Source organism: Saccostrea echinata, unplaced genomic scaffold (assembly GCF_033153115.1).
Source record: "Saccostrea echinata isolate AGI-Se365-2 ecotype Australia unplaced genomic scaffold, CSIRO_AGI_Sech_v1 ptg000029l, whole genome shotgun sequence".
Taxonomy (NCBI): Eukaryota; Metazoa; Mollusca; class Bivalvia; order Ostreida; family Ostreidae; genus Saccostrea; species Saccostrea echinata.
In genome coordinates this window covers 42504149-42522229 of record NW_026889778.1, presented here as the reverse complement: position 1 = coordinate 42522229, position 18081 = coordinate 42504149, and the positions used below count along the sequence as shown (strand labels likewise).

Below are 18081 nucleotides of genomic sequence, written 5' to 3'. Positions count from 1 at the left end.
AAAGAATTAAACGTGTACATTGGGGTGTTAGTCTCTTTATGAAAGAAATTCTATCAAAATCATACAGAAACTGTAGTAAGAATAGCATTTTGAACAAAAAAATGATTACAGTCAAACAGAAGGTTGATGGACACCTTATCATCGTAAAAGCTCTTCAGGGCCCCGTTTTACCAAAGAACTTATGACTGAGACCAAAATGTAATTTTGCAAATAATTTTTTTTATGAAAATAGTTTTAGATTTTTTAAAAGGAATCTAGAAATATATCCTTACACAGGCAATTTGTAATAGCATCATTGATTACAATACCCTAAAAGTTTTTTTTTTTTTTGGTCTTAGTCATAAGTCCTCTTGTTTTTGTTTGTTTGTTTGCTGTTTTACGCCCCTCTCGAAAATTTTCACTCATATGGAGAAGCCACCACTTGCCGGTGGAGAGCTGCAAATTTTGACCTATACTCGGCACTCAAGGCCATTCTTTTTCGTGCCAACATCTACTGCGACACGGGACCTCGGTTTATACGGTTTCATCCGAAGGACCGATTTCCACGTCCCACAGTGGGATCATTCGAACCCGCGACATAAGGATCAACTCCTTACTCCGCGACTCTAGAGCAGACGCTCTACCACTGCGCGGGCGACTAAGTCGTTTTGTAAAACGGGCCCCTGATCTCTTACTAATAGAGATAAAAGATAAAAACACTGTAGTAGTGATTACGCATTCAAAGTTAATGACATCTGAAAAAGCACATAGTTACATAGCATTTTGTTATATCATATCTGAATACATAATGCTGCATGTATAAACTACTGGAAGACTGTTTTGGTTTGTACTTTAATACAACTATTGGCAAGTGACTAGGAAAGCTGCAGTACGATGTCACCTGGAATATATAAGAATGACAAAACTCAAATTACCGGTACAAGAGATCAATTCTACTGTAATGCCATGTTTAATTACTAAGAAACTGAATCTGGACTCTGAATTGGCACTGATTGATTTCACTTTGATTTTCAAAACTGAATCGCGATTATTGAAATTGTGATTCCACCTCCTGAGGTTTCATTAAAGACAGGTGATGATGTTGATTTTGTGACCACATATCTTGAAAGGAGGATTTTCTGTATGTTCATTTAAAAAGTAAAAAGATTCTCCCCTCTCCCTTAACCAAGATAGCCAATCATCTAAATGAAAGTAACATAAATACTTGTACATGGACATATACATACATAACAGTAATTAAAATCCAGGTGTATTTTCACATTTGATTTTTTCAGTACTGATAGGCAAATCTGGATTTTTAATCTGGATCCAGTTTTCTGGTAATCAAACATGGCATTACAGTGTATCACAAAGCAAAACATCTGAATCAAATCAAATACATGTAGCATCGATGTAATACTGCAATTATATACCTAGCATTTGCATAAACATGTAAATCAAATCTACAACAACCACTGCATTTTACATACATTCTTAGTTATAACATTTTGTAACGATGTGGGCATGTATATACTCTAATATTTTTCATGGCCAGTTGTATGTTTCAGATCCAAATAAACAATGACAAAATCTTATCAAAAAGGGTCTAGAAACAATAATTTTTTTTTTCAAATACAGTAAAACTTGTCTAATACGGACACCACTGGTTCCAAAGAAATTGATTGGATCTGGATTAGGCAATATTTTAAACATTTGAAATAAAAAACTGGGGACTCAGAGTTTACACCATATTAGGCAAGATTCTGGAATACATCCTGATTAGACAAGTTTCATTGTACTTTACTCTCAGTGAATATAATTTTTGCTCCTCATTTCAAATACATGAAAATTGCATAGACAAATCTAAATAAAATAGATGTAAAAAATCAAATATTGTATATATATGATTTTTATTCATAATATGACTAAAATAAAACCTCACAAATAAGATGTCTTCCTGCCTGACATTATCTGAATCAAAAGAAAGAGGTGTTTGACCCCCCCCCCCCCCATCTCAATTGCATTCCAATTCATTTATGGTTAAACACTTTTAATTACAAACATTTCAGATCAGTTCTATTGTACTTTCTGTAAAATCACAAATCAAATGAAGATTCTTGTTCACTGGTTAATAATAAGGCATTTTTTGATATGTAGGATAAACCAATATTGCCAGTCAAACAATCAAAATGCACACAACAGCTGAGAAATATGTCCACAGCACAGTCTAGGTAAGTTTGAGATCCTTTGCCAGCATGGTGGCTGTTGTGTTGTGCATCTCCCCTCTGTGTGTCTGGAAGTTCTGTATGGCTATGGGTCTAGCTTCTTCCCAGCCGTAAAGGTCCCTAGGAAAAAAATATTGTTGAGGTAAATCAGTCTTAAATGAATGTACAAAATCAATCATGTTTCAAAGCCACTCTAAATTGCTGATCCAGTTGTCTTCATTTTATGCAGTAAAATTTTAAAAAATTCACATTAAGGTTTTAGATTTTAAGTTAAATTTCGATCCAGCTGACCTGAAGAGAAACCTGACAAATTTCTTGAAAGTTTTAGCTATAAATTTTAAAGTTTTATTTTGATCCAACTGACCTATACAGAGGCCTGACAAATTTCATCCTTCCTTGTTCATTTACAAAGTCCAACACCCTTGGAATAGCGTCTTTCCACTGGGCCTTGATACACAACCTCTGCCAGCTGCAGAAGAAAATATTCTCCAAGTACATGTATATGAAAGGCTAAATTTGTGAGTTCATTTCTTTGTAACCTTTTAAATTACAATTTTGTAAACATTGTTCTGAATCTTTGCTTGCTGCATGGATCAAACTTTTGACTATACCTGTTTTATAAATACATGTAATTACAAACCGAAATCTGACTTCTGAATTCCTGACAGCATTCAATTTATACAATTCCTCCATCTTCAACACTTTGGAAAGTGATAGTGGTGGCTGAAAAAAAGTCAGCAAAACCATAACTATAGAACATATCAGCTAAAAGATACATGGATGACATACATGTAGTCTAGTTTAATACTGTTTATTAAAAAGTTTTGACTTGATAACAAGTAAATTCTTTTCAGCAAAAAGTGCACCCGAATACATGTACTCTCTCATGTGCCTTAGTAAATTAAATACTGTTGAAATATTCTCAAATCATGTACAATAGACAGTAAATATTGTTGAAATACTCTCTAATCATGTGCCATAGACAGTAAATATTGTTGAAATACTCTCTAATCATGTGCCATAGACAGTAAATATTGTTGAAATGCTCTCTAATTATGTACCATAGACAGTAAATATTGTTGAAATGCTCTCTAATCATGTACCATACACAGTAAATATTGTTGAAATGCTCTCTCATTATGTGACATAGACAGTAAATATTGTTGAAATGCTCTCTAATCATGTACCATACACAGTAAATATTGTTGAAATGCTCCCTCATTATGTGACATAGACAGTAAATATTGTTGAAATGCTCTCTAATCATGTACCATACACAGTAAATATTGTTGAAATGCTCTCTCATTATGTGACTATTGTTGAAATGTAAATTTGTGCAATGATCATCTAGGGAACCTAAACAGATGAACATGAAATTCCTATCCCCTAGCACATACAAGACTAGCATGCTACTTTCTTTTTCCCTTTATTTCTTACCTCCTCCACCAGAAGAGCTAGGAATTCCCTGACCTGTACAGAGGTCAATGAAGTTAGGTCATTGGGTTTAAATTGGTCTAATTCATTCTCACCGGCTGACGACCATCTCTGAGACAGCTGTTTACAGGGGATCTCCAGACTGTCATCATACCTGTAATAAATCAAATGGGAATTTCATATGTCATTGAAATAATCTGACATGAGTGCCACATTGCAAAAGTTAACTTTGAGTAACTTTGTGACCATGTTACATTGTTGATATCTATTTTCATTATTTTTGTGTACAACAGAGCCATTACATGGGAATATTGTGGACAATGACACCAAAGACTTACTTTGGTTTAACGGGTGGCATTCCCTGATCATAGAACCATTTATCCCATTCCACACTGTCCAACACTTCCCTCTAAAATTGTACCATTTATACAATGTATTTACACAGATATTTTTCATCTGTAATGTCTTTAAAAAAAATATGACCTCAATGTTTGAATGTAGAAGATGAAAAATAAAGATTCAGAGCAAATCTGTGCTATTCAGTCATTGTTACCTTGTCAGTGAAATAGGAGTATAGGAAATCTTTCCACTGGTTCGAGTCTATAGACTGCTGTTTAAACTTCTCTATGTAGGCTTTCAAAAATTTTTCAAACACAGCTGAAATGTAAATTAAATTGTAATGTAATGAAATTTGAATTAAGTATATCATCTCTTGGCTTTTCTATGGTCAAAGCCCTAAAAATCAATGCTTAAAATGAAAACTAAAATGCAAGGTGCCAAAAAAAGTAAAATAAGGCTACTGAAAGGGTTTTACATGTATATTTAACTACTCCAGCTTATAAACATATACAGGTGACTCTCGATCTCTCGAAGTTCAAGGGACCGCAAGAAAAGTTCGAGAGATCGAGGGGTTCGAGAGATAGAAAGTGAATAAAATCCGGAATTTTCAGTTCCGATCATCATTGTTCTACTATAATAATACCGGAAGTATATGTTGATAATATCATTGCACGTTTTCATGCGTATTTTACAAGTAATTCACTTGATTTCAAAAACAATGATCGTATTTTGAATAAATAAAACGATCTCTTTAAGTTTCAATATTTATCTGTTCTCATTTCATGATTACATAAAACCTGAATAGCAATTGTCGGTGTGGCTACCCCCCTGGCTTGATCGGGTCCTTTACCAGATTTCTCGTATTAAATCGGTATTTAATTCTTGAGATAGGATTTCTTGTGCAGTGTTTGCATATTATGTACCTTCTAATAAAACTTCATAATCTATGGACAATTATTGACAGCCTCTTAAATTATTTTCTAAAAATTTTCGTCTCTCTGTCAAGTCAAAATAAGTTGTGAAGCAATTCATTTCTAATTTTCCAATTAATTATTTATATCAACACTCGGATGCTCACGGGTATATTGTCATCTATGTAAACACCCAATTAACACCTCCATGCCAACCCCAGGCGTTCACTGTTATCCAGGTAAGTCCAAGCTGCATTAATTTTACGCTTGATGGAGGCGCAATCAAAACTTCGAGAGATAGAGAGTAAAAAACAATGAAATGTGTGTAACGGGACCCAGGTCTTGGTTCGAGAGATAGAGAACTTCGAGAGATTGGAAGTTCGAGAGATCGGAAGTAAATTTGCTTAGTAATATAGAGGGAAAAAACGGGACCGGAGGTTCACTTCAAGAGATCGAGAACTTCGAGAGATCGGAGTTCGAGCCATCGAGAGTCACCTGTAGTATACTGGTACATGTATGTGGAATTTAAACAGAGTTCCATCTCACACTATATTGCAAACTCTACTAGGGCATCACATAACTGCGATACCTTAAGAATATATGCAAACTATGCATGGTGATTGTACCAAATCTTTAAACTTTGAACATATTAGAACCAGAAAGGCTTGTGATCCAGTGCAATGTCCATACAGAATACAGATTAAAATAAACAAACATACAAACAAAAAACATACATCATAGCAAAGCTCAAATGGAATAATTCTGGGTGCTGGCATCATGTTCAATTTTCCGTTAAAAATGCTGATAAAAATTGTGTATGTGTGTATGATAGCAGTATTACCTGGACCTCCCAGCAGTGTCTCCAGATGGAACAGCAGAGTAAAGCCTTTCTCATAAGGAACAATGGAGAAGGCTTCATCTGGATCCACACCCTTAAGATCTGGGATCAGTCGTGTGTGGGGACCATTCTTCAACACAACTTCCTGAAATAAAAATCAAGATTGGTCCTTTTTTCAATGTGAAACTGGCAAGATTTTAGAAAACATACCATTCAAATAAAACAAGTTTGTACTTTCTCTCCAAGTCATTGCATATTTATGTTTTTATTTACTAAAAAGCTCAGAAATTTAAAATATTACTACATGTACTAAATTAATAAGCAGATAGCAATAAAAATTGAAAATCTTTTAACGGTGCAGTCAAAACTGTCTTAGCGGCCACTTGAAATTAATTGCCACTTGTGACCTGTGGCCACTTTCAATTCCTCCCCTCCCCCGAATTTTCCTAAATATATTTTGACTGGAATAAATGGGTACTTCTGTAATGCAGTCACAAAGTTATTTACACTGTATTATGTGGTCAGTTCATCTGTAAAATTAAAAATCAGCCTTCATATTTCATGGCTATTTTTTTGAGTTTTATTTCAAAAAACCCTATTTTCATGTCATTCTTTATTACTTGGTTTAATTATCAAAAAAAAAAACTTCTCAAAATATTTTATCTATGATTAATCATGTAATTAGTACAATTTCTTCCTTCAATTCTTTTGCCCCTCCCAATGCCAGGAACTGACGAATTGCCTCACTGCCATGTAACCTTCCTGTGATCTTTCTCTCCACAAACATGGTGTGACCTTCATTTAACCTGTAAAGTTCAGAGGTCATCAACAAATTTAATGCACATCAGCCTTCCCATCAGGATAAATGAAGGTCACTGGCTGATTTGTGGATTTGAAGACAAGTTTATCACTGAAATTCCTCTCTGCTGTCCAACGAGCAGTGACATTACTCTGCTCTCCAACAAGCTGTGCAATTTGGTGTACTCATGGAGCATGAATATTTAAACATATTTTGATTTATATTAATAAATTAAAAAAAAAAAAGGTAAATACTCAGTTTTGAATTTTAAATTTACAATTGACTCCTTGAGATCTTTGGATCCTCCCAAGGCCATGAATTGACGGAGTGCCTCACTGTTGTGTAAACGTCCCGTGATCTTTCTCTCCACAAACACAGTGTGACCTTCATTTAACCTGAAAAGGTCAAAGGTTATAAATCTTTATCAGTGAAAATTATCAATAATCCAAAAAGTAACAAAGGCTAATAAAGGCTAATAAGACATGTTTGTGGAGTAAAAATCACAGGGACAGCTTCATCAATTTTAAGGTTTAATTTTTGTTCCTTGAAATCCCTCCTCCCTCCCCTTCGAAATGAAATTTTTTTCATATAATAATTTTTTTTCTCTCAATTTTTTATTAAAATTTTATACTAGTAATATAACTGAATGCAAATACTAAGTTTCCTGATAAGAACACTTTGTCTTTGGTATTTACAATTGTTTCTTTGAGTTCTTTAGCTCTCCCAATGGCCATGAACTCAGATAGGGGCACACTGTTGTGTAATTTCCCCGTGATCTTTCTTTCCACAAACACAGTGTGACCTTCATTCAGCCTGTAAAGGTTAAAGGTTATAGGTCAAGGACAGTGACAGAATATGTTCCCTACACTGAAGACACTTGACTGAAATATAAAAAATAAGCTTGCATGTATGTTTTAAATAGTTCTTTTTTTATTGTATAAAAACTATTTTGCAGAAATGGTGTACCCAAAATTTCCATGTTTTATATATATATATATATATATATATATATATATATATATATATATATATATATATATATATATATATATATATATATATATATATATATATATAACTTATAATATATAACAATTTATAAGATTTTCATCTTTCACTTTACACATTATTATATATTACATTAGAGGAATATGAGTATACTTTTTCACTATAAACATGAAAAATGTTTAGCACAGTTCAGATATTTATGCTTACTGGGGTACACTATGAAATTTTTAAAGATTTTAGAACTCAAAATTCTCTCAACTTGGTCAAATAACAGGAGACTAAAATAAATTCACTTCAGTTTAAATAGTTTTCTTATGTGCTAATCATTTTGGTTTTGCTATTCTATCTCATTTTGTTCAGCATTTCATTACCAGAAGTGTTCCCAGTTTTTGTTGGTGACGAGATTCCCAGTCCAGCTATGAGATATTTCGTGAGCCACAACATCAGCCAATGATTTATCTCCTGCCTGTAAAAGATGTGCGGAATGTCAAAAGATGGACTTTGGAACCAAATTTGAACACTCATAAAAAAACACGAGTTTTTTGTGCAATTTAAGTATTAAAATATCTTACTTTTGAAGGTGTAATGTGTACACATTGAAATTTCTTGATTTGAGAGATCACTGCAAGAAAGTGCTTAAATTTACCAGAAGTGTTGGGGTCACAAAGGTCAAACATGGATTCTCCATTCCTCCAAAGGGAAAGGATGGAGGCAGTACAAGAAGGTCATACTGTCCCCAGATGTAAGGCCCCAGTAATGCTTCAGCAGTTTGTATCATCTTCTCTGTCTGTCCAATGAAAAATTGACATGGTCAATGTTCACAGAACATCCAATAAAACATCCGATGATAATTTTGTCCTACCTCTGAAAACTCTTCGGCAGCATCTTCTACCATCTCTTTCTCTGTCCATACTTTGGATCTTGGTCCAATTTGCCTAAAATTACAATGAATGGAGGTCTCTAATGAGACTGTAGCTCTGTTGATAGTGGAAGAGGAAGGTTGAACATGGACTTGCAACACTTCAATTTTAGTTCAGCATTTAAACATTTATGTACAGTAGCTTGAAGTTTTCTAAACATGTATCAAGTTTAATTGAAATCAAATCAAAACTATATAAGGAATAGCCTTTTTAAAAGAATTTCACTGATAATTTCATTTTAGTAACCATGGCAACATCATTCATCAAAATAAAGAAAATATAATAAAGAGAATTTTCTATCTTAGTGTAGACAACTTATACATCAAGCTTTCAAGTCTACTCGTGTAGCAAACTCAATAGACCAAACCTGTATGGAGAGTACATGTAGCATTTTGAAATTTCTATTTTTCTTAGAAATAATTGCAACAACATTTAAAAAAATCCAAATCTGATATATATTTTATAGCTTTATGTATCTTGTTGTAGCCATTTATGTATCCAGGGCACTCGATTCTCTATATTTGGGGCCGTTCGAAGGCCCCATTCCCAATTCAAAAAGGCACCTTTTTTCCCAATTGAAGGTGTTAATTTTCCCAATTTTTCACTTCCCAAAATATTAAGGAACATATAGTAAATATATAGTTACTAAACTTGTAATTCATATTTCTCTGCATTACAAAGCTGAAATTTAGTTGATAACAACCACCAGAAACTCAATATATCATGAATTTAATGTATAATGTCTAGTTATGATTTTCCAAAAATTACCCATAAAGTCGCTAATTTTCCCAATTTTTATGGCCCCGACCCCAGTCCTAAAAAGTGGTATGAGAGCCCTGGTATCAAGTTTTACTGCAATTAAAAACTACTGGGAAGTATAATTTTGAAAAAAAAAAAAAAAAAAAAAAATTATAGAAATTTCTATTTTTTGTGAAAATTGCAACATTAATTTATCAAAATCAATAATTCATGAACAGAATTATGGATCTTGAATTAATCTACTTGTGTATCAAGTTCTATTGAATGAGAATAATAATTTTGCTTTGAAATACATGCACACAGGTTTTCTGCAAAATATTCTGAAATCAAGAGTAGTTGCCCTTTAAAACAGAATACTCTCTCTCTCTCTCTTTATTTAAAGTGATCCACATTACAATCAAATAACTGGAGTGACAATAATGAATTTCCACAATTAAAATAAGAAAATTGTGAGACCTGTTCCATCATTATTTTTCAAGTGACTGAAAAGTGGTGGTGAACAAAGCTAATATAGAAGATATAATTTTTGACCATCAAACAAAACAAAAGAGTGTTCCAGAAGCATAGGTGTCGTCTGCTTTACACTTATGCATGCACTGGAAATTCATAAAATGTTGCATATTACTGTGAAGATTGTAAGACAGTTCTGCACAATCCTCTGTTTGAATGAATGGAACAACTTTACATCCACCCAGAGACCACCAGAAAAACTTATCTCTGTACACACCATGCAGGCAGCAAATATATTTTAAAAAATGTCATAATCTCTTCCAATGCATGTCAAATCTTTATATACCTTGACTCAAGATCTCCTCCTACTATAGCAATGAGATAAGTAGGGATGGGAACTTTCTGTTCAAACTGGTGAACCAGTTTACTGCTGTCTGAGGGGTGTGGCTCTGGGTCTAACCTTACTGCACTCATCAGGATGGTTATGTCCCTTGGGGCTGTAACCTATTAAAACAAAGCCATCTAAAGATTTACTCTAGCAAACAATAAAGCTGTATTAATATAAATGATTATGAAATTCAATGAATTTTTATCACAGTGCTGAAAGGTATTTTTGAGACCCAGTCTATCTTTTACCTTAGCTGTATATGGAACTTTAATGGCAGGTGTGTCCTGACACGGTACCATACTTCTGGCATGAATTGCCTGTAATGTTTAGAGAGTGATAGCAAGAGGAACTCCAGAGCAAAATAACACACATACATACAATATATCAAATTTTAAAATGGTACATAGTATAAATTTTTTTTTACTGAAACAGTAGTAATGTTTAAACTAGTTTGAGAAAACATAAGTTTCATGCTATAACAAAAAATTCATCTCTAAAAACTCATATATTAAGGGGAAGAAGGACCTTGAGCTGAAAAAATACTTGTCATTCAATTTTTTTTATATTTTGTATATTTCTAATTAACTATGTCCCACATATCTTAAAGCAGAAATATCATTAGGTTTCTGACCTTATTTTCGAGATATTGATTAACAAATACTATGTCCTGCAGTATCTAAGTGGAGTTTTAATTCTCCATGTTTCCGGGCTCATTACTCTGTCCACAATGGGATTTTTTAAGCATTTATAAAAAAAATATGTAAGTGGACATGTATCTTTTAAAATATTTTAGAGTATGAATAGGGTTTAAGATTCGAAAAAGCAAGTTTCTTCTATCACTCTGCATCTGGATAGGGAAAATTACGTACTTTTTAAGACAACTTAAACAACATAAAACGTAATTTACAAAAAATTCTATCATTCAATATTTTTAAATTTACCTTGAAATGCAAGTCCTTCGTATTATTGATTAACTGTAAAAATTTCGAATGGTGAAGCTGACCTCAATATTGCACAGGACATCGTGAAAGAAGGCATAAGCATGACAAAACCGTGTCATGTTTATATTTCCCGAGTACGGGAAAAACCAACTATGACGTCACATGTAAGCTATATAAGCGAAATAAGATATACCTACATAAGATTTCCGTCATCAGCAATGCAAAAATAATTTTTGCGTTCCCCGTTTCTCAGAATATTTCATCAAATACTGATTATGACCTGTTTTTACATAAAAATACCGCCCCTGTATTCACCGAGTATGATCTTGCTGTACTAACAGATCGTGTATGACGTCACCGACTTTTTGGACGCGCAGTTTAGGGAAACAGAGGAGTGGATCAAACAATTTCATAATTTGTTAATGTTTACAAGAATGTTAAAACTTTTTATTTTTTATACATAAGATGGTAATCAAAGTAAACAAATTGTCAAAAATTAATACAAGAACTGATGCTTTACACGTTTTGCACTTATATAAACGGAGACTATGACGTAGTTAAACAGAGTCATGTGACCATGTGTCCTTCATCCCCTTAAATGTTTTGTTTATCATGGTTTCATTTTTCACTCTTTGTGTTTTGAACTTTCATTTTATACTCTTTGAGTGTTGAATTTCCTTTCAACTGTAGAGTTAATTTATCATCTGACAAACCTTTAATCAGAGCATAAAACAAGATAATTTCACTTATTTCCTATACTGTTGAGGTGTGAATCTAAATATTGTTGTACCTGGCACTGACTGAACAAATATGGCTGCCGTTTTCCTGCTGTCTGTTCTGGTCTCAGCCATTGTAGAGCAGTGCATTGTGGGGAGGTCTCATAATACACTCGCACTTTGTTGCTATTAAAAAATTGTCACTAGTGATGAAATTCAACATAAATATTAATGCTATCTAAAGAAAAAAATTTTTAGATTCACCCCAAAGCTTTTTTCTAATATTCATGTCTAATTTGCCTTTTGAACTTGTAGTATTTACTTATCAAAATAATAGAACTTTCCATTTACTCAAATAAAAAAATAAAGAACTTCCTGTCCTCCTATATATACCCATATTAGTCACTGTGTTGTTATGCACAAAGGAGTAAAAAAGGAAATTCTAATTTAGACTTTATAAACAATTTCTAGTGTTAAAATCCTTCCTCAACAATAAAACTATATTTTGTATGTGAAAACTACTGTGAAATCACTCATTTTCATGGGAATTTATTTTTCACTGTTTTTGTGGTATGAAGAAACATGTGAATTCATTCCTCACAAAATGTTAAAATTACATACTACAGTTTCATGTTTCCTCTTCAACCATGAAATCAAATCCCCATGAACCAATATTTTTTCCTCAAACCACTAAAATTTGTTCCCACAAGAATGTGTGATTTTACAGTACTCTGTGATACACATGTACTAAGTCACTCCACCTTGTAGATGAAGACACAGGAAGCTGGACCTCTAACTTGGATCCAAAGCTCCCTGTGCTCTCTCCTAGGGTATATTTCAGCTCCTGGCAGTTGTCAGCATCAGTGATTTTTTGGATAGACACATCTCTGGTATCTAGTATCTGAAAAAAACATTATAATTAAAGTACACAATTTAAGATATAGTTACATTTGCATTCTGCTCGAATGCAATCTGTTACATTCTGCAAACATTTCATTTGTGGCAGTCAAGCAAGTTTGTTTGCTGATGGCCAAATAGCTCAATTGTTAAAGCATCTATCTTAGGTTCAGCGGGGCCTGGGTTTGAATCTGGTCCATCACATTTTCTCCCTTCCTGTTACACAATCAATCCTATCAAGTTTTACTTACCAGGTTCTGTACTCCATCCTTCATTCTTTGCACTGACAAGTCCACATATCCACATAATTTTCTGGAATCAAAATCCACCTCTAAGATAAGGTCAAGGCTGGTTACTTTACACTCATCTGGCCTTGAAAAGGAGCAGGGGTCCTCTGGGCTTAAAGCTGCCATGTTTAGTCAGTGTCTATCAAAGAAAATTACTACTGATCTGCACCACAAACAAAAATATGTAGTAACTGAATAGACTGATTGATATAACTGTTTTTCACATAGTTGCAATCTTTGTCTCACTAATAAATACATGTGTGTTGTTTTGTTGGCTTGGTAGCTTAGTGGTTAGAGCACCTGTGTTGTTTGCAGGACATTTTTCAGTCGGCAAACAGAGTTTTGATGCTGTTTATGGAGATAAAAGAAATTAAAGACAAGTATGCCATATTTGGTTTTTTTTAGATAAATTAGCACAGAAGACAATGGTAATAAACAGTTTGTCATTGCATTTTCTCCGATAGTGTAAACAACTGTGATTCTGGGGGGGGGGGGGGGTACTCCATGTAATTCAGAGTTAGATATCTTGTGTTATTATTATACTATGTGTCAATGAAAAATATTTACAGATAAGCCTGTGGTAGGTAAGTAATATTTCAGAATTTCTAGAGTTGCTTCGTAATGTGCAGTGAAACACATAATATTCAAACTGGTGTTTCTTCTGTGATTTCATGACCATCATTATTCATATAACTGCAACATTATTTTGTTTGTTTTTGTTTTTGCGAACAATGAAATGTTTATTTTCTGGTCCTATAAAAACCTACTTTCACTTTCAAAAAATAATTTACATCTATACTTATTCTTCATAAAAAGTAAAATGATATCAATATATGTAAGACTTTTACATTAATGAATTGCATGCTTTTCCCTCTAAATCTAATTTACCTAGGTCAATGCTCACAAACTGCTGAAATCAATGTTTTAATACCAGCACCATAACAGAAAAACCCAACAGGAAGTGGATTCCATGTGGTGTTTTTGAATTTCCGCTGCGCGAAATGTCACGTGACAACTCGATACAGCAGTTAGTTTTATGTAATGGAGAGTGAACTGTGAATGTTCGATGGAGTGTATTAAAATTGAGGTAGGATGATTTATTTTTTTAAAGTATATGATGTTTAGCTTAATGTCAAGTGTTTTCTTTATTAAATTACGAGCTTTTAAAACTTTAAAGAATATGTATTTAAAAGGATGTTTACATATCTTCCATGGTAACTACACCAAATGTAAAATTTTGATTTTCTTTTTTCGTTCTTTATATCAAATGTGTATGTCATCGTAAATGCATAGGCATTTTTAGATCATGAGATTTATTTCGAAATTAATAATTTTTTTATACAGTTGTTTAACTCGCGGTGTAGTTTTTAAAAATAATCTATATTCTGTAACAAGCACATGAAGCTTTTTGCGAAATAAAACAACAGGAGTCCCTCAAATCGTTAATTATTGATATTTTTTTTAACATAGATCTCTGATGCAGAATGATTTAAATTTAACTATACTCTTAAATTCCACGAAATTTTAAATTAGAATACACATCTCATATTTGATTACTATGTATATTTACACAAATCGAAATTAAAGAGATCATGTTCAGATGAACATATGAAAAAGGGATTTTTTACCTGTATACAAAAGAACACATTTATTGCAAACTTGAACAAAGCCAATCCGTGATTTGAAGGAAGTGATTTTTGGGGTCCTACACAAAAAAATTCTGGATGTAAAGAAATGATATATATGGTGTGACTAGGGTTGGATACCGGTACTCGGTACCAATACCGTACCGAATAGTTACTTCAAAAATACCGGTAAAATACCGTTTCATTTAATAACGGTACTAATAACGGTACTTCTTAATCTATAAAACATTTTAATACATTCAATTTGATTTAAAAAAAAACACATTCCAAACTTGCTAAAATCGAATTCTCCGCTCATTGAAAGGGTAGGCTAATTACATGTAACGAAATGGATTCTTAGAACGATACTTACTTTTGACTCCAATATTCGAGGTAAATCAATACGTTTATTTAAAAAAAAATATCAAAATACATTCACATGAATCTTATTTTAATTTTACAAATAAAAACTGATAATAAATGTAAATTAAAAAGGCAAAATGTCGCAAAAATGTGATCTATCCATTATATAATGTTTCGTCATTTAGTGAGACCAATCAAAAGGGGTCCTGGCAACCGGGTGAAGCAGTGAGCCGATTTATGCAAATTAATTTGTTTGGGATTCTATTGATTTGTTTTGTTGATCATTATTAAAAGGTTGAAATGAAATGTTTGTAATTTGAATATTAGGAATATCTTAAAAGCATGGTACAAAGTTTATAAGCTCATTTTATATTATATCATTCAAAGGATAGTGAATGGTGAAAGCACATTTGTCATAAAATGAACCCTCATCCTCATTCATCAATGCATAGTACCGTATCGTTAAAAATACCGTATCATTTCAAAAATACCGGTATGGTATCGTACCGTTTCATCCTTAACGATATCCAACCCTAGGTGTGACAATCAGGTGGCCAGATATCTCCATTTGTAGAGCACCTGACTAGTCAGGGATTCAGGGGGCCCCGGGTTTGAATCTTTCTTTTCTCCTCCCAGTTGCAATGGAATCAATTTCACCTGTCATAGACACTGATGAATCACTGTAACATGACTATATATGTCCAGTAAAAAATTACATACCGGTACATTAAATAAACAAATTAAATGTATGTAAGTTGTGTTTGATCTGCATATCCAATTGATTACAAGAGTAAAACTGCATGGGAAATAAAAAAAAAATGTATGGGAATCAGTGTTAGACAGATATCTTCATTTAAACGAATTTTATGCACAGTTTTAAAAATTTTAGAACCAAAGCAGAATTATATATGTACACATTTTCATGGATATGTAAGATATGAAGCTGGATAGAGATTATTATTTTCCCATCCTTTTGCCCACACTCTTCTACTAATCCATGTAGAGAATTTCCCAAAATATCTAGTATGGTTTTGCAGAGTTTTGAGAAACATAAGTAGATCTAGTATAATTTCATCAAATTTATATTAAATTTTTCAATTTTTCAGAATACCTTGCGAGGGCATTGGTCCTATTGGAACATCTCTTTATTATATTTGTCAGGCATTTTAGTGATCATTTGTCAGTTGATTTGTATTTCTATACAATGATATCAAGTGTTTATGACAGAAAAACCTTTTGACAGTGGCTTTCTCTGTTCCCTTTAATTTCTTGATCAAAACAGCTTAAAATCAAAATTTTAAAGTGCTTAGGCAATTGATTTAAACCTGTCTATAGAAATGCTGTCTATGCTTTTGATAAGTTTTGGTTACTTCATGTCGGCATGTGTTTGACCCTTTCTTTAAATGTAAGTTGTTTTTTTTTCTTCAGGTACTTACCATGCTTTGGAAGAATAAAGGAAGATTACCTTTGTACAACTGGATTAACAAGTGAAAAAAAATTAGTTCATATAAGTCTTCAGTCCATGCTCAAATTTAACCCCTTGGTACAAGTGAGAGTATTATAATGGTCTATTTTTTTGTGGAGTTATATTCTGTAATACCACAATGAAAGGAGTTAGCTAATACCATTTGAGATGTGAAAAGAACAAATTAATCAGGTGTTTTCTAATCTGGATTTAAAATGGATCAACTGTGTGGTTTAGAAAATAGTTACGATTTATTTATCGCTAGTACGCAACTCACAAGCAGTGTGTTTCTAGTGTCTGTGTTCGGAAATATTCCTTTGTTTTAGATGAAATTTTTTACTTTATTTGTACGAGGTTTCTGACATAGCGAATCATGGGGAATAAGTGTAGTCGGAAAGAGGCTGACCCAGATTCGGCTTGGAAGCAACAGAACAAGGAAATTGCGACAAACCCGGTCTATAAATTTGTCGATTTTACCGGTGGAGGGAAGTTGATCGAGGCTTATAAGACAGGTGGTGCCCCGGCTGTGGAAAAGATTGCAAAAACGGAGATGTTACCGTACTTGTACAATGAAGGAAATGGTGCTATTGTAACTAAACTAGACTACATAAAATGGCAATGCAGAATGCAAGCAAAGTATACGGTAATACTTTTTCTTTAGTTTGTTCTTTATTACTCACATTTTTAATTAATAGTCATCTTTAAAAAAATGCCAAGCTAGTGAGCTTTATTTCAAATACTTGAAATTTTTAATCTTCAATCTCTATAAATATCTTCCACGTATTAATGTACGTAATACAGTTATTGAATTGCATTGTTCTGGAGTCTCGAAACTACAGTACAAATACACAATCCAGAAAAAAAAAGTGAAAATATAGATGTGCTCTTTTTTTTAAATGGTAAACATAGTAAAGAGAAACATTATGCATGCAGCCATTAAACAACTTTTATGTTCTTCCCTTTATTATTCATTATCTAAAAAACGTGACAAAAACTAACTCATTAATTTAATAAAAGGACCATATTATAGCAATTCTATATTTATCTATGTACAAATGAAGTAAATTCGTCCAAAAAACCATTTGCAACCCACATATAAAACAATTTTTTTTAGCATTTTGATGTATGTTTTATGTGTCACACAAGTTTTAAAGTAAGGTGCTTGCGCTCATTAAGTTTCATAATCTGCTTGAAAGGTATGTTTTAATGAGCTGTGTATCAATAGAGAACAATTACGGATATGATACCTATAATTGGGCTTTGTTTAATGGAGCAGAAATCTATAATTAGTTTGGTATCCACGTCATCAGTGCGGACCGGCAGGCAAGTAAATGTTTGAATGCTGGAAATTCAAAGTAATTGTATCAATAAAAATCAGGGGGGAAAAAACGAGCAGTGGTTTGCAAAAGAAGTTAGACATGACGCAATGGCTCATTATGAGAAAAATGATTTTAATGCCCTTTTGATAAATTTTCTGCTGGAGGACCTATAATGAAATCAAACTGCTTTGAATTAAGTGTCCTTGAGTTTAAAAAGCTTTTTTTTTTGGTGCCTCTGCTGGTATCTAATTCTCTGTGGCTGATCACTACCTTAATCATGACAATTAGACATGTTCAGAAATCGCATTGATTTCATTTTATTGATTTTGCTATTATAACCCAGTGTTAGTCGAAAAAAAATATTCCCCTAATTTTACTGTTTGAGTATTCCGAAGAAAAATATATTAACATGTAAATA

The 18081-nt window shown here is 32.9% G+C and overlaps 2 protein-coding genes across 4 annotated transcripts in view; one reads left to right on the top strand and one right to left on the bottom strand.

Moving 5' to 3' along the window:
* Window positions 1-812: 812 nt before the first annotated feature.
* Window positions 813-13862, bottom strand: LOC133195966 (leukotriene A-4 hydrolase-like). 3 transcript variants are annotated; one of them, XM_061331954.1, is made up of 17 exons: window positions 13780-13862; window positions 12856-13030; window positions 12469-12608; window positions 11782-11893; window positions 10299-10367; window positions 10009-10166; window positions 8396-8468; window positions 8180-8320; window positions 7905-7999; window positions 7221-7338; window positions 5730-5871; window positions 4192-4295; window positions 3977-4047; window positions 3642-3792; window positions 2845-2927; window positions 2569-2673; window positions 813-2324 (listed from the first exon to the last, which is right to left on the bottom strand). In XM_061331954.1, the coding sequence occupies exons 2-17, from the start codon at window positions 13015-13017 to the stop codon at window positions 2207-2209; spliced, it is 1842 nt and encodes a 613-aa protein (XP_061187938.1). In that variant the 5' UTR covers window positions 13018-13030; window positions 13780-13862; the 3' UTR covers window positions 813-2206. The 3 variants fall into 3 exon arrangements, with proteins under 3 accessions (XP_061187938.1, XP_061187937.1, XP_061187939.1); XM_061331953.1 differs by lacking the exon at window positions 7221-7338 and adding an exon at window positions 6803-6920; XM_061331955.1 differs by lacking the exon at window positions 7221-7338 and adding an exon at window positions 6415-6532.
* A 45-nt stretch (window positions 13863-13907) lies between these two features.
* Window positions 13908-18081, top strand: part of LOC133195967 (uncharacterized) — a 38444-nt gene continuing 34270 nt past the window's right edge. The window contains exons 1-2 of the mRNA XM_061331956.1: window positions 13908-13978; window positions 16308-16987. Coding sequence (XP_061187940.1) covers window positions 16718-16987 — 270 coding nt within the window. The 5' untranslated portion in view covers window positions 13908-13978; window positions 16308-16717. The remainder of the gene's footprint in view (window positions 13979-16307; window positions 16988-18081) is intronic.